Below are 17,207 nucleotides of genomic sequence, written 5' to 3'. Positions count from 1 at the left end.
ATATTTTTGTTATTGTTTATAAAATATAACATAAAATAAACGTTACATGCATTCATGGCATCTTAAACGAATGCCTGTTAGTATTTTTATTTATTTATTTGTATCTACTATATAATAAAGGATCGTCATCTGAAAGTATTTGAAGATAAGTTACACTGTTTTTACATTGCAACAGAGCGACGCGACGAAACAGATGATCGCTTGGCTTATTATAACGGCAGCGTTGTAGTTTTGAGCGTCGCGTGTCTCTCGGTTTACAGCACTGCAACAAGCTCGAGCTGCACAACCGGTTAGACGCCACCAAACCCGGAAGACACGCGTATAAGGGATGGGGAAGATCTCTCTTCATTTTACTTGATCAAACTTTAACAAAATTCGCAAAACTTCGACTCCTGTCAGTCACTTCTGGTCACACAACAGCTCTGGTAAGGATGGCAGCGTCCGCGATCTTCATCCTGGACCTTAAAGGCAAGGTAAGAGCGCGTGCACCTGTCAGAGAAAGGTGTAGTTTATACTCTCTGGATGGACAGTGACACTTTATTTGAATCCTTTATAGCTACAGATAATCGAGGGTTAAAATCATTTGCCAAAGTAAATTGTATGTATTTACTCACTTGAAGGTTTCTAAAACAACTAATGATGTAAATATGGCTCGAGACGGATACACCCTTCACATCACTCTTAAAGTTAACAGCACTTTCACTGATGTCAGTTGCAATATAAATGCTAAATTAACCCTTCACATATTGTATGTTTCAATATTTAAATGGTAGTGCTAAGAGATTGTGAAATATTTCATATTTTAATATATTTTATGTGTAATTTATTCCTGTGATGGCAAAACTGAATTTCTCCAGTGTCACACAATCCTTCAAATTTCACTCTCCATTCATTTCTTATAAGCTGCTTTATTTTATTTTTTTATTTTTTTTTGTGGAAACTTATCTTTTTTTTTCTTTAATGGATAGAAAGTTTAAAAGAACGTTCATTTGAAATAGAAATCTTTTGAAACATTATGAATGTCTTTTTAGCCACTTTTAAGTCAATTTAATGCATCCTATCTGAATAAAAGTATTAATTAATTTATTTTTCTGTTACCACAAACTTTTGAATAATAGTGTTATTAGATTATCACAGTTTTCACAAAAATATTAAGCACCAAAATTAAATATAATAAGAAGAATTATTTCTTGTGGTCCAAATAATACCGGAATAAATTCTGAAGGATCATGACACTGAAGACCAGAGTAATGGCTGCTGAAAATTCAGCTTTGCCGTCACGGGAATAATTTACATGCTAATATATTAAAATAAAAAACGAATTCTAAAAAAAGTAATTCTAAATTGTAATAATATTTCACAGTATTACTGTTATTTTATTTTTGATTAAATAAATGCAGCCTTTGTGAGCATACAAGTGGCATGCGAAAGTTTGGGAAACTCTTGCAGAATCTGTGAAAATGTGAATAATTTTAACAAAATAAGAGAGATCATACTAAACGCATGTTAATTTTTATTTAGTACTATCCTGAGTAAGATATTGTACATAAAAGCGGTTTACATTTAGTCCACAACACAAAAACATTGCTGAAATTATTAAAATAACCCCATTCAAAAGTTTGGGAACCCTTGGTTCTTAATACTGTGTGCTGTTACCTGATGATCCACGACTGTCTTTCTGTTTTGTGATGGTTGTGCACGAGTCCCTTGTTTGTTCTGAACAGTTAAACTGAGAACTGTTCTTCAGAAAGATCTTTAAGGTTCTGCAGATTCTTCAGTTTTCCTGCATCTTTGCATATTTGAACCCTTTCCAGCAGTGACTGTATGATTCTGAGATACATCTTTTGACACTGAGGACAATTGAGACACTCAAACACAACTATTAAAAAAGGTTCAAACGTTCACTGATACTGATGAAAATTATATTTCAACAAAATAAGAAAAATGTGGACATTGTCATCGTGTTCAAAAGTTTTCACCCTCCAACTCTTAATGCATCTTGTTTCCTGTTTAACTGTTCAGAACAAACAAGGGACTCATGCACAACCATCACAAAACAGAAAGACAGTTGTGGATCATCAAGGTAACAGCACACAGTATTAAGAACCAAGGGTTCCCAAACTTTTGAATGGGGTTATTTTAATAATTTCAGCAATTTGTTGTGTTGGGGACTAAATGTAAACCTCTTTTATGTAAAATATCTTACTCAGGACAATACTAAATAAAAAAAATAACATGCATTTAGTACGATCTCTCTTATTTTTTGAAAATTATTCACATTTTCACAGATTCTGGAAGGGGTTCTTAAACTTCCGCATGCCACTGACTTTCAAAAACATACAAAAATGAATTATATATCAAGAGATGTGTGTGTATAAATAAAGAGAAGCTCTGAACTCATTTGTAAGATGTTGAAAGAAGTAGTGGGTGGATGGGAGTGTTTCCATGAAAAGAATGATTTTGGCAGGGCTGATGAAAGCAGTCTTGTCTTTGCCCTAGAGAACTCCAATATGACTTTCCTTTTTTATGACGTTTCACCTATACACCTTGAATATATCTGTCAGTGAAAACGTTACCATGACTTGAAGCATTTGATTGTATGTTAGATTGGCCAGTAGAAGTATTGGTGTAGATATTGTTTCATAGATCATATTGATTGAGCTGTTAACATATCCGCAGACTAATTTGAGTCAATGCAAACAAACCTTGTGCCGTAAGTGTCCTTTCGGCTGGAGAAATCATTGTGTTTACTGCTTTTTCAGGATGGCCGGTGCCAAAACATCACTAAGAAAAATAAAAGATTATTTCTATTTACTGAGAGAACTTCAAGGATTTCCAGAGTTTTTAAATGTTTGTTGTATTAATATAGGTTAAAAATATGTGTCTTTATGTGGAATTGCACTCAAAACTAGTGATGCTGTGATGACTGTCTTTAAGGAGCAGAATTGGGATACTCTGTTTTATGACATCCTTGTGCTTTCAACTTTCCATCTCTAAGGTGCTCATATGTCGAAACTACATGGGCAATGTGGACATGAGTGAGATTGACAACTTTATGCCCATAATGATGAAGAGAGAGGAAGATGCAGATGTGTCACCAGTGGTTATTCACGGCTCTACCCACTACCTCTGGATAAAGCATAGCAACCTCTACTGTATCCTATATCTTCTTATATTTAAATATTAAAGCATAACCTTAATTTGTCTATATTAAAATATCATTTTATTTTTGAATATTTGTCCTATTGTTGTACAGTAACCGCTCTGCAAATGTATAGCTTATTTACTACTTAAGAGATTTTACTCAGTGGTTGCAATAACAAAAAAGAATACCAATGCTGCTCTTGTATACTCCTTCCTGTACAAATTAGTGGAGGTAAGTGTGCTTTATGTCTATCAACATGCCAACGCCTTCCATAAAACCTTACACAGCACAATCTTGTTGCCTGTGTAAACATCAACACCCTAAAAATGTGCCGTAATATAGTAGTCTTGTATTAACCATTTGTTTGCAGGTGTTCACTGAATATTTCAAGTCACTGGAAGAAGAGAGTATTCGAGACAATTTTGTGACCGTATATGAGCTAATGGATGAAGTCATGGACTTTGGATTCCCTCAGACCACCGACAGCAAGATCTTACTAGAGTAAGTTTTGACAGACTTACCATTCAGCCATCATTGCTCAGAGAACACTATTCATCCATCACTAACAGTGCTATTAGGGCTCACCATTCACTATTCATAAGTCAGTGAATATGCTTTGTGCAAAGGGCACAGTTTCACAAAATGCAGTTATTTGTGTTTTATAATACTCATAGAGCTGATTGGATCAGATCAACCAATATACTGTAGTAACTAAGCAGAAAGAAACATTTTCTTAAGTTAAATTTGTTGAAAAGTCTTACAAATTAATTTGAAAATTCATATATATCCCTTTCAGCAGATGACAACACTTCATATTTAAAACATAAAATGGTTATTTAACTAATTCAGCTCATTTAACTAATAAAAAATGTTTACCCTTAAAGAAATGGAAAGTACTTTTTACAAGGCATAAACAAGTATGACATTCTAACTAAAGAATATAACAAAAGCACAATAAACTATTTCTTGTCAGGCAAGCAGTAAAAAGGGGGAAAAAAAATTGTACAATCATATGTACGTCAGTTCATAAACATCTTTCAGGTTTGCTGGCTTTGCTAGCAACCACTTAGCAGATAGCTAATTATTGCTAGCTCGCACTGACAGCAACATAATACCCAGTCAGCTGGAGAAACTTGAGGTTAAAGCGCGCACATATACACATCTACACTTCTCAGACCTTGTAGAAGCAATTTGGAATGAATTAGGAAACTTATTTATTTAAACATTTAGTGATTTTGTTTTGATACATTTACTCATGTATTATTTACTCATACATTTACTTCATCAGGGATGATTGAACACTCACTCTATTATGTGTGTAATGTTAGTGTTCACATTTATTTCCATTTGAATTTGTGTTTTTCTTGTGTAATGGATGAGAGATGTGTGGTAAGGTGAACATTACATTAAAATGATGGCAATACAAAAATGGAAAAACAAGGTAAGGTGTTTGTCAGCCTGTCTGTCCCAAGGGGAAGCCATGTTCTTCCCATGAGTTCTGACAAGCACCAGAGGTCTGTTTACACACTCACTGAAGTCACTTGCTTGACTGACTAGTGACAAATAATGATGCTCATCATATTGATAATGGCTGACATGGGCTCATATAATGTATAATATTTTTCATGCTAATTGTCATTATTTATACTATCATATCCTGATGGCCTTCTTTCACTTCCACACCAGGTACATCACCCAACAGGGGCATAAACTGGAGGTGGGAGCGCCACGGCCCCCGGCTACAGTAACCAATGCTGTGTCTTGGAGGTCAGAAGGCATCAAATATAGGAAGAATGAAGTCTTCATGGATGTCATTGAATCTGTCAACCTATTGGTGAGCTGACTTAAATGTATTGTAGCGGCACATTCCTCAATCAACCAATCTGATTTTTAGATTTGGGTTAGGACTGGGGCTTCGGCATCATTTTTTATCAACCTATGATTTCCTTATGACCTTAGGGGTTTTTAATGTTTTTTTAGAGTTTTTAGGACCAAGAAAATATGTTAATTCAGGAATACATTCTCATTGATAAAATCACAATTAGCATAGATGTGTCTTATACTGATTTTAATTATTGTATAATGCATCCGTGCAATGAATTATTCTTGACCCATTATCAAATTTCAGTGCATGAAATGCATTTATACACTAACGTTTAAACATTTGGGGTCAATATGCTTTTAAAGAAATTTATATTTTATTCAGCATGGATTATGCATTAAATTAAACAAAATACACAATAAATTGATCAAAATTGGCAGTACATTGTTTCAAAAGATTTCTATCAAAGATGTTTAGATTAACAATAAATAATCTCAGTTCTTTGGAACATTCTACTTATTAAAGAGTCGAGAAATTTCTTTTCACAGTTTCCACAAAAATATTAAGCAGCACAATTTTTTTTTAAGATTAATAATAATAAAAATATTCTGATAGATCATGTGACACTGAAGACTGGAGTAATGAATACTGAATATGAACCTAGGCCATCACAGGAATAAATTATAATTTTAACATATATTTTAAATGTTTCTGTTTTTGAATTGTATTATACTATTTCACAATATTACTGGTTTTACAGTATTTTTGATTATGTAAATGCAAATAAAAAATAAGTTTGAAGTAAATAAATTACAATAAATAACAATGGCATAACATGCGTTACTTATTTGAAGAAGTAAAAGTAACCTATATTGTAGCAATATAATAACGAGCACATTACTTTCTTTGTTGTGGAAAAAAAAGAAGCTTTCCACATACTGGATCGCTTTTATGTATTCAGTGCAGACATCAAACAGCCCACCCCCCACGCTATCACTCCCATCATCCTACTGTACCTTAGCCGACCTCCTTCATGTTCTCCAGGGTCAAGGCTTAGGTCTCCAGACTTCCCTAGATTGAGAGAGGGAGGAAGCAGCTGCCGTCTTGTTGCCTAGATTTTCTGCTTCTAAACTCTTAGCCCTCTGAATGGACTGGCTTTTGATGGATTCATTAGAGCTCCTCAAGCTCGGGGGGTCTAAACACTGGCAGACAGTAACGCTGAGCAGCACCACTCTTCTGATTAAGAGCAAAATCACTTCTCATTTCTTCTGTAATTCTGCATTGCTATTCATCCGTGCAGCTGTCTTGCTCTGGCTCTTGTATCCGAGAGCCCTCAGATGTATTGAATCGATGTGGACTTTTTAAGATTTAGATCTTCCCTTTCTTTTGAGTCCAGCTTGTATGCTTTTAATATTTTACTATAATCTAATAGATTATATTCTCATATTATCGCAGCATATTCAGCCCTCTCTTTCCAAGAACATTATGGCACAAATCACACGGTTGCTACCTTGACTGACAGAGCGTTATAAAGTGTAGATGGCAGTAATGGTGATGATGCAATATTGCAACTTTCCACTTTTGATTGTGCTTTGCATTTATCTTCTCTTTTCTTGTTTGTTATAGGTCAGTGCTACAGGCAGTGTTCTGCGTAGTGAGATTCTGGGCAGCGTCAAACTCAAAGTCGTTCTGTCAGGTATGCCTGAGTTAAGGCTCGGACTCAATGACAAAGTCCTCTTCGAGATCACAGGCCGTGAGTATACCTATTCATCTTTAAAACTGAAATATCTTTTTTTTTTTTTTTTACAAAATTTTATATATACATTTATAATATACAGAGAAACTATGCAGTAAGTTAACATTTGTAAGTTGTATCTCAACTCTGTGGCATTAGCAACCATATATTGAGCTGTTTATCTGATCAGTGGCATAAGGAGGAAGTATTCAGAAAAAAAAAACAGTTTTTACTGGTTTTAAAGAATTACAAATACAGCCAGGGTACATTAAAATAAATAACAGATAATAATTATAAAGACCGAAAGAAGATCAAAAGATAGAAATAAACTTAAAAACATTAACATGTTTACAAATAGTAGCAAATCTTACAGCTTTTCATACATTTTCAAAATTGCTTTTAGGTATTGTTATCTTCTGTCTTTAAAATTAAAAGCAATGGCTTAGTCCCCATACAGTATGTACATTTTTTAAAGTAGCAGATTAATTAAATACTGTTGCTTATGATAAGAAGCTTGACAGGATGTGATCCTTAATAAATGAACAGAAATTTGACCAACAACTCCAAAACAAAAACATGCTTTTACATGTAAACCACAAAATGTATCAATATCACAATTAAATCTGTTTACAAGAAGATTGCAAGGTTAATATTTACCTGTTCTCAAGTCATTATTTTTTCCATTTCCTTTCATTGAAACGAATGGTTTCCAAAATGCCTAATTTCAACTTTAAAATGACCTTGTGGGGTTTTTAAGTAGTGCAGAAAGTGACTTAATTTCGAGGGCTGCTAGTCAAGCAGTGAATAAATTGTCTTAACCTATCTTATAGTAAGCATCTCTCTCATTTGCACTTGAATTCCATTTATCTGATTTCTTGGTTAATCCTCACCCCAGGACTAACCCAGCGGGTGTTAGTTTCACAGCAGCCCAGATCTTAGTTACGAATTCTACATGTGCAGTATAGATGCAGCTTACATTTTAAAACAGTAGTGCTCCGGATTTACTCTACAACAGAGGCTGTTGACCTCACCAACATTTCATGGATATTACAAGCTAGCCTTTCATTTTATTTCTACAGGAAACTGTTTTATCAGATAGGGTTTCGGGGAAGTGAAAGAGACCTGGTTGTTTCCTGTACCACTTCCCACTTTAAAGCTGAGTTATGGTGCAAGCTATTATAAACACAAGTGAAGGTAGAAGGTGCCTTTCTGTTATTGCATCAGTTGCAGAAATATCTCTTCTCAGCTCAGCAGTGGAATGAGAATTAAACAAGTGAAACATTGCCCTCCACAGGCTCAAGATTGGAAATGCTTTTCGAAAAAGTTTTTTACATTTATTTGTTATTATGGTTTTTATTAAGATTTAATTATCGGACAACAGAAATAGTATTTTCTGTAATAATGCCATTATTCTGTAATAATTACACACATTTTAACGTTATAAAGTGATCATTTACATTTTTATTTATTTATTTATTTGTTCATTTTAATCCTGTGATGCATGAATTTTAAATTTTTTATATACTATTATAATAGATATTTTTTTATTGAATTACTTTAATAATTTCAGTTTCAGTGATTTTAGTTACGTTTTAACAATTTTGTTCTTTGGTCTTTTTTTTCATAAATATTTTAATTAAATGTATTTATTTTTTGTTTGTAACTTTAGTAATTTAACTTCAATTTATTTTAATTAGCTCCCAAGTCAAAATTATATTTTTTTCATTTAATATATATATATATATATATATATATATATATATATATATACACACACACACACACACACACACACACACACACACACACACACACACAGGTGCTTCTCAATAAACTAGAATGTCGTGAAAAAGTTCATTTATTTCAGTAATTCAACTCAAATTGTGAAACTCGTGTATTAAATAATTTCAATGCACACAGACTGAAGTAGTTTAAGTCTTTGGTTCTTTTAATTGTGATCATTTTGGCTCACATTTAACAAAACCCCACCAATTCACTATCTTAAATTAGAATATGGTGACATGCCAATCAATTAATCAACACAAAACACCTGGAAAGGTTTCCTGAGCCTTCAAAATGGTCTCTCAGATGGGTTCACTAGGCTACACAATCATGGGGAAGACTGCTGATCTGACAGATGTCCAGAAGACAATCATTGACACCTTTCACAAGGAGGGAAAGCCACAAACATTCATTGCCGAAGAAGCTGGCTGTTCACAGAGTGCTGTATCCAAGCATGTTAACAGAAAGTTGAGTGGAAGGAAAAAGTGTGGAAGAAAAAGATGCACAACCAACTAGGGCTGAAACTATTCCTCAAGTAACTTGAGTAACTCGATTACAAAAAATGATCGAGGCAAATTCCTTTTAATTTAATTTAAATCTCACGTCAGGTTCTTTCGCAATTATTTTTTCAATGTGACACCGCACTTAAGTCATCCACAAAGTGGAAGGAGACAAAAGCGCTCCTTCCGAAATCGCATACTGCAAGGAGTCAGCAGTGTTTTGATTTGAGGGCGCGGGCAAACGTAAAGAGAACGTCGTGGCATGTGTCCATTTCAAGATAGAGCTGGCATACCACAACAAGGGCCCTATGAAAACGGAATTTACAGTTTAACGCATTGCACTTACATCAAATCACGATATGGACTAATATCTGTAAATATTAAGCCGGAACAGTCTATTTAGATATTAATACACACGGAAGCGTGCGTGATGCTCGCGGTGATTTCAGCGTCTGCTTTCTCACTAAATAAGGATGTGAACACATGAACAACATCTCCAGAACTGCTCTGACAGTCACATGAGCATTTGACCGTTTGATTTGAGTAAAACTAGCGTCACATCACATACACAGATCTGTAAAGGTACGTCAACCCGTCATAATAAAAGTCTGGTTTAGTTTAAAAACAAGTATTTGCCTGATATGTATTACTATTGTTTAGCAGAATGTACATAGTCTACTACTAAAAAAAATCAAACATTATTTTTTTAAGGTTAAATCACAACATTTCTTCCATGTTTTCTTCCCATTTGTTAACCAAAAAGTAAAGATTGCTTAATTTTCAATAATTAAAAGATAAATTAAATTAATGTTTTATGTGTTTAATGTTTAATGTGCATCTCAGAAAATGCTTTATTTAAAACCACAACTGAATGGCACTTAAATGCACTTAATTCATCTGTCAACTTTATTGTCATTGTTCACAGTACAAGTACAGACAGAGAAACAATGGGTAATAATTAAATGTTTATTTTTGATGTATGCATTGCATTCAATGCATTTAAAAAATACAAATATTTTTTTTTCTAAAAAAGGAAACTTAGTTGTTCATTTTTAGAGACCCAGGAGTCTTATTTTCTCTTGCATAATTAATATTGCACTTTAATTAAGCAAAAATACATTTTATCCGATTACTCGATTAATCGATGGAATTTTTGGTAGAATACTCGATTACTAAAATATTCGATAGCTACAGCCCTACAATCAACTGAGAGAACCACAGCCTTATGAGGATTGTCAAGCAAAATCAATTCAAGAATTTGAGTGAACGTCACAAGGAATGGACTGAGGCTCAAGGCATGAAGAGCCACCACACACAGATGTGTAAAGGAATTTGGATACAGTTGTCATATTCCTCTTTCCTGGGCTAAGCAGAAGAAAAACTGGACTGTTGCCCAGTGGTCCCAAGTCCTCTTTTCAGATGAGAGCAAGTTTTGTATTTCATTTGGAAACCAAGGTCTGGAGGAAGGGTGGAGAAGCTCATAGCCCAATTTTCTTGAAGTCCAGTGTTAAGTTTCCACAGTATTAAGTGATGTTTTGGGGTGCAATATCATCTGCTGGTGTTGGTCCATTGTGTTTTTTGGTCATTGTAAGTCACTGCACCCATTTACCAAGAAATTTTGGAGCACTTCATGCTTCCTTCTGCTGACCAGCTTTTTGAAGATGCTGATTTCGTTTTCAAGAAACAAGAGACCAAACAATGCAGATGAGCTGAAGGTCACCATCAAAGAAACCTGGGCTTCCATACCACCTCAGCAGTGCCACAAACCGATCGCCTCCATGCCACGCCGAATTGAGGCAGTTATTAAAGGTACAGGTTGTAGGACCTACCACTAGAAGGCGCACTACCAAAACAATAACAATCGCGTGGTTTGATGATGCTAAGAAGGAGCATGGAATGATGGGATTTGCTGTCTTCTACCCAACCGCTGATGGCTATCAATCAGACGGAAAGATAAATCATGGTTTTAATGGATGAGGTAAAGTTTTATAAACGTTGTGTTGACTATGGATCAGACGCGTTCTCACGCGAGTCTAGAGACGCGATGCCCCGCGTTTGGCGTGTATGCCCCATAATACTAATCATGTTGATCGTTATAATCGCATACGTTTTCTGTAAAGATACAAATCAAAACAACTCAACTGTCGAGTAAAACACAAGCGAGATCGGCATCTCTTTCTAGCTGAAGTTTGTCGTGAAGCTCTCTCTATCTAGAAAATGGAACACCGATATTGATCCTCGCTCTTTCTCTCCTCTTGTCCCAAACTCTTCTTGGTCGTGTCACTGTTTAGAATGGGAATTTTCTCATGATTTACAAGTAGTTGAAATCATTAGAGATATTGTTAGTAATCAGCTGGACAAAATATATAACACTAGCCTAGTGGTTTTTGGATATTTTACTGCAAATATCTTACAAATTGTACCTTTAAAGCAAAAGGAGCCCCAACCAAGTATTGAGTACATGTGCAGTAAATGAACATACTTTGCATGAGGCCAACAATTCACTAAAAATGATTTTTTTTATTGCTCTTATGAAGTATTCTAATTTGTTGAGATAGTGAATTGGTTGGTTTTTGTTAAATGTGAGCCTAAATCATCACAATGAAAAGAACCAAAGACTTAAACTACTTCAGTCTGTGTGCACTGAATTTATTTAATACACGAGTTTCACAATTTGAGATGAATTACTGAAATAAATGAACCTTTTCACGGCATTTTAGAAGCACCTGTATATATGTGTATATATAGCAACAACTATTATAAATAGTTTTTTTAAACAATAACAGAACTGATCTTAAAGTTTTTTTTTTCAAAACAAGAATATAATTTCATATTTAATAATATTTAATTAATAATTCAAAAATGTATTATTATTATATTTTTATATTATTACACACACACACACACACACACACACACACACACACATATATATGTACACACAAATCTTTTCTCTAAACTGCCTGTCCTCTGTAGGACTCGCAGGAATGCTGGAGTATATATATAATTACATTAATTTTATACAGAACATTATATAGCATTTTTTTAGTGTATAAATTGTAGGTCAAGCTTGCTATCTTTAGAGTGCTTTTACAGTCGAGTCAAACTTTGTGTACCTAAAATTGTAGCTCTGCTTCTGAACACCAATCACTTTCCCTGAAGCCTCTGCCTGTGGACCCTGGGGAGCCAATCAGAGAGCAATAAGACAGCATCCTAACCCCTTTCTGACCTTTAGTCCCTGCGGCTGATGTCATCAGTAGGTGCTGCAGCGGCTCCCAGCAGGTCTCATCTGAGGCAGAGGACACAGACACACAGAGCTTCTGATCTGACCTCTGTGTTCCAGTTCAAACCTCTGAGAGCTCTTTCATGTTCCACTGTAAATGTCACTCCTGGATAGAGCAGAATATATTCATAAATATAAAGGGAGGATCATGCACGCACACATTACTGCTGTGTGTGTGCTGTTGAAATCCCACAGCTCTGTGGTGTTAGTAGGTTTGGGGCTCAGAGGCCCTGAGTCATTAAATAGCTCTTCTGTAGTCACTGCCTTTCCCTTTGCTGAGGTCAAACAAATAAGCTACCTCCACGCTTACCTGGGTACACAGAAGTGCTATTGTTTGCAATTTCCAGGAAATACTTTAGAATCCTCTCTGTGTGTATATGTGATGTGTATGTGCAGCTTTCCACTTGATTAACTAGCTTTACACAAACTATAATCATCAGCGACCACTTTTCTTCTATTAGAATTCAGCCTGCTCTCTCTGGGCTTACATTTCACTTTCTCTCAGGGGAGAAGAGCAAGTCTGTGGAGCTGGAAGATGTGAAATTTCATCAGTGTGTGCGGCTCTCTCGCTTTGAGAATGACCGGACTATCTCTTTCATCCCGCCTGATGGAGAATCTGAACTAATGTCTTACAGACTCAACACCACGGTCAGTGCTGGCTGCATGTATACAACTCTCCAATCAATGAGTCTTAATAATGCATAGTCATTTAAAACGTCAAAGTCCATGTAATTAATTCATGTGTTTAATGACTGATTGATTTGTTGTTAAATATTTATTTATTTTTTGTAGTGTTGTAATGATAGGGTCTCAGAGAGCTTTATTTAAATAAAAACATATAAGAATCAAAGAACGGGAATATGATGAGAAAACAAGACTTCAAAGCAGAAAACACAAAGAATTTAAAATTAAAAGACAAAAACATAAAACAATGGTTATGCTTTGAATATAATACTAGCATACTGTACTGCTCTTATTATTTCTATATACTATGTATACTGTGAAAGGAATGTAAATTGTATTTCTACTTCCAGTGTGAGGAAATTAATCGGAAGTTGTTACATTATCTTTTAAACATATTTTTTGACCAATAAATTTGCTTATTGTTTAAAGACATTTTTACACAAAATTGCATTCAAATGGAAACTTTTTTTATGTAAAAGATAGATATGACTATCACGAGGGATGCATTTATTTGATTAAAAAATACAATTAAATCGGTAGTATTGTGAAATATTATTACATTATTATTTTATGATTTAAAATACTTGTTTTCTATTTTGTCATATGTGATTTTTTTTTTGTGTCAAAGCTGAATTTCTGATGAATTAAAAAATTTAGAAGAACAACATTTATTTGAAATGTAAATCTTTTGTAACATTACACATCCTTGATAAACAAAAGTATTAATTTCTTCTAACATGTACTGACCCCAAGCTGATGAATGAAATAATTGAAATGCATGTATTTTAGAACATTATAAATATAATTACTGTCACTTCTTAACATAAATTCACACACACACACACACACACACACACACACACACACACACACACACACACACACACACACACACACACATATATATATATATATATATACACACACACACACACACACACACACATATATATATATAAAATACACAGACACACACTCAAACATCCTGTAGATGTTGTATATAATGGATTATATATAGTGATGCAACATTTTAAAATGATGTTATGCTGTTGGAAGATCAGTATCAGAGGTATTTCGTTTATTTTACAAAAGTTAGTAGCTCAATAAGTGGCAACAGTCTTACTGTTCTATTTTTTTCTCTGTCACTCCTCTGTTCTGACAGGTGAAGCCTCTAATATGGATTGAGAGCGTAATAGAGAAGTTCTCTCATAGTCGAGTAGAGATCAAGGTTAAGGTAGAGCTGCACACATATACACAATCTACACACTCCACCGATTCTTGCTTTGCTTCCTTCAGCACACTCCTTGCTTTCAGTAATTAGCTTTCAGGTTTCTGTCCTGGGGAATGGCTTGAAGTTTACCTGAGCTGTGTCCAAGAGACTTGTCAGATTCTGACATAAACATGCTTTGTCCTTTTGCCCTTGCCATACCGAAACTTTAGTTTCTGAAATTGTAGCTTTAGAAGTTTTACTTTGAATGTGATGTTGTGCTATAGTTCCTCCTTTTGTTTTCCAGGCACGCAGTCAATTCAAGAGCCGCTCCACGGCCAACAATGTGTCCATTTTAGTTCCTGTTCCTAGTGACGCTGACTCCCCTAAATTTAAGACCACCACTGGCCAGGCTAAATGGGTTCCTGAGAAGAGTGCTGTAGAATGGAACATTAAGTCCTTCCCTGTAAGTACTGTACATGTTTTCTGCCACATATCACTGCCAATAACTTCAAGTTATTGTTGAATGTCTCAAATTGTTGCTGAAGTCACAGAGACAACAAATGCAAATTTACTTCACACTTTTAAGAGCCTTCTAAAAATATTGCTATTACTGGCAATTATACATTTATTTTTAAAAATATTTTTCTTGCAATTTTTGGAATATATTTCAATTTATTTTTATTTTATTAATATATTTTTATGTTTTTAAAATGATTTAGAATTTTTGATGTATACATTTTTTTTTATAGTTTTTTGTTGTATATCTTGTTTTTAAATTTTTAATAGTACAAGCCAGGAAGTACTGCCTTATTATAGCATCTAGATAGTGAAAAAAAAAAAGATTAGTGTGTATGTGTGTGTATGTATATATATATATATATATATATATATATATATATATATATATATATATATAGACATGTATTTTCGGACATTTCGTTTTGTGCTGTTGCAAGCCTTGTAGAGACAGGAAAGTTTGTATCACCCACTTAGGAATATGACTCTGAAGGCTTATTTAGAACTGAACTGTTAACTAAAGTGATGATTGTTGCAGTGTTAATTAAACAGTTAGATGTGTCAAAAACTAATGATGCGTCTACTTGTTGAAGGGCGGGAAAGAATTCATGATGCGAGCTCATTTTGGACTGCCAAGTGTGGAAAGCGGTGAACTCGAGGCCAAGCGACCAATCACAGTAAAGTTTGAGATTCCTTACTTCACAGTGTCAGGCATTCAGGTATGGCAAAAAGCATATTTACCCCAAAATAGTCAATAAAGACAATAAATTTGATAATTGTCATAGTGCGATTGATTTTTGTAATCGATTTTGTTTGTGTGGTAACAAACACAGGTGCGATACTTGAAGATTATCGAGAAGAGCGGATATCAGGCATTACCATGGGTGCGTTATATTACTCAGAGTGGAGGTGAGGCATATTCAGAAATTCTCCCATGCTTACTCGGATATCATTCTGATATAAAGTTTACCTTCACCCTGCATTAAAAGTTCAGCGAATCTTACTCTGTCTGGTACACACACACACACACACACAGTTTGAAATAGTGTAGACTATCAGTTTTCCATCTGTAACACCAGAGGAGAGAGAGACACTCTAATCCTTCAGGCTAGTTCATTTATTTATAAGAAATGCAAAGCAGACATCAGATCTTAAACCTCAATGGAATTCTTCAGATATATCTAAACAACCACATACTAAAAACAAATTGAAATGCCTTCAGATAAACTTCCATGCACTTGTGTGTGTGTGTATGTGTGTGTATATAGTGTGACTCAGTGTGACTCTACAATTTTCATAGTCATGAAAATAAAGAAAACTCTTTGAATGAGGTTTGTCCAAACTTTTGGTCTGTACTATATATATATATATATATATATATATATATATATATATATATATATATATGACGTATTAGTTATACTTTCTGACTTTACTTGAATGTTTTTGACAGATTATCAACTGAGGACCAACTGAGAGATGACAACACCTGTGTATGTTGTGTGTTCTGTCTGTCCTTTTTTCATCTGTGAGACAGCTACTGCTTTTCACACAGCTGTTGGACTACTATTGCTTTTGTCAGGTTTTACAAATTAAACAAGGGAGTCAGATCGCAGCTACAATAACCTTTACAATAAGGTTCCATTTGTTAATGTTAGTTAATGTATTAACTAACACGAACAAACAATGAACAATAAATTTTTTACAGTATTTATTAATCTTTCTTAATGTTGGTTTATGAAAATACAGTTGCTCACTGTTAGTTCATATTAGTTCACAGTGCAACAACTGATGTTAACAAGCACAACTTTTGAATTTAATACTGCATATAGTAAATGTTGGATTTAACATTAACTAGAATTAATAAATGCCGTTAAAGTATTGGTTATTCTTAGTTCATGGTAACTAAAGTAGTTAACTAATTAACCTTATTGTAAAGTGATACCAAATGACTAATGAATCAATGAATTAAATTAATTCAAAATATCAACAAAAAAATAATAGTATACCAATGACTACATTTATGTCTACTGTCTTAAAGAGATTTAAATAATATTGTAATTAAATTTTACCTGATGTAAACACAATACGTTGATCAAATTGGTGCGATTTAAGCTCATAATCGTAGCAACCAGAACTGCAGTAAAATATGTCTAGCAAACAGGCATGTAAACATCTAACTCTGATTATTGGAAATAATTACATTATTGGTGCACATATAAATGTCGTCAATGATACTAAAATAACTCAGCTGATTTGGAATGACATAAGGGTGTTATAATTTTTATTTTATTTTATTTTTACAGAATTTTCATTTTTCTTTGAATGATCCCTTTAACTTGTCAGATGAGAACTTAAGCTGCTTATTTTAATTTCTGCTGTAGGTGGCGGGACTATCTCTCAGCGTGATATGATCTTACTGTATGTCTGTAGAGCTGTAAACATAAGCACAGGCCCAATGAAATGAATACCTTGTGCTCAAAATCAATGATTAATAAGGCAGTGTACTATTAGGACACCACTGTAACAC

At 34.2% G+C, this 17,207-nt stretch overlaps 1 protein-coding gene across 2 annotated transcripts; it reads left to right on the top strand.

Annotated features, from left to right (window-relative positions):
* The first annotated feature begins 226 nt into the window (after positions 1–226).
* LOC132151297 (AP-1 complex subunit mu-1-like) lies at positions 227–16,286 on the top strand. 2 transcript variants are annotated; one of them, XM_059559400.1, is made up of 12 exons: positions 227–468; positions 2,999–3,155; positions 3,309–3,376; positions 3,516–3,646; positions 4,832–4,979; positions 6,594–6,720; positions 12,773–12,915; positions 14,114–14,185; positions 14,466–14,624; positions 15,271–15,396; positions 15,511–15,586; positions 16,131–16,286. In XM_059559400.1, exons 2-12 carry the CDS (start codon positions 3,020–3,022, stop codon positions 16,151–16,153), a joined length of 1,209 nt encoding a protein of 402 aa, XP_059415383.1. In that variant the 5' UTR covers positions 227–468; positions 2,999–3,019; the 3' UTR covers positions 16,154–16,286. The 2 variants fall into 2 exon arrangements, with proteins under 2 accessions (XP_059415383.1, XP_059415382.1); XM_059559399.1 differs by having other exon boundaries at positions 229–473.
* Positions 16,287–17,207: the final 921 nt, after the last annotated feature.

This window comes from Carassius carassius, chromosome 10 (genome assembly GCF_963082965.1).
Source record: "Carassius carassius chromosome 10, fCarCar2.1, whole genome shotgun sequence".
NCBI classification, from domain to species: domain Eukaryota; kingdom Metazoa; phylum Chordata; class Actinopteri; order Cypriniformes; family Cyprinidae; genus Carassius; species Carassius carassius.
This window is presented reverse-complemented; position numbering and strand designations above follow the sequence as displayed.

Excerpts from the sequence above, each read along its gene's own strand:
- LOC132151297 (XM_059559399.1), top strand. The coding sequence starts at position 432 with ATGGCAGCGTCCGCGATCTTCATCCTGGACCTTAAAGGCAAG. Across the intron at positions 3,377-3,515 it reads TCCTGTACAAATTAGTGGAG|GTGTTCACTGAATATTTCAA; the intron begins GTAAGTGTGCTT and ends ATTTGTTTGCAG. Across the intron at positions 15,587-16,130 it reads TTATATTACTCAGAGTGGAG|ATTATCAACTGAGGACCAAC; the intron begins GTGAGGCATATT and ends TGTTTTTGACAG.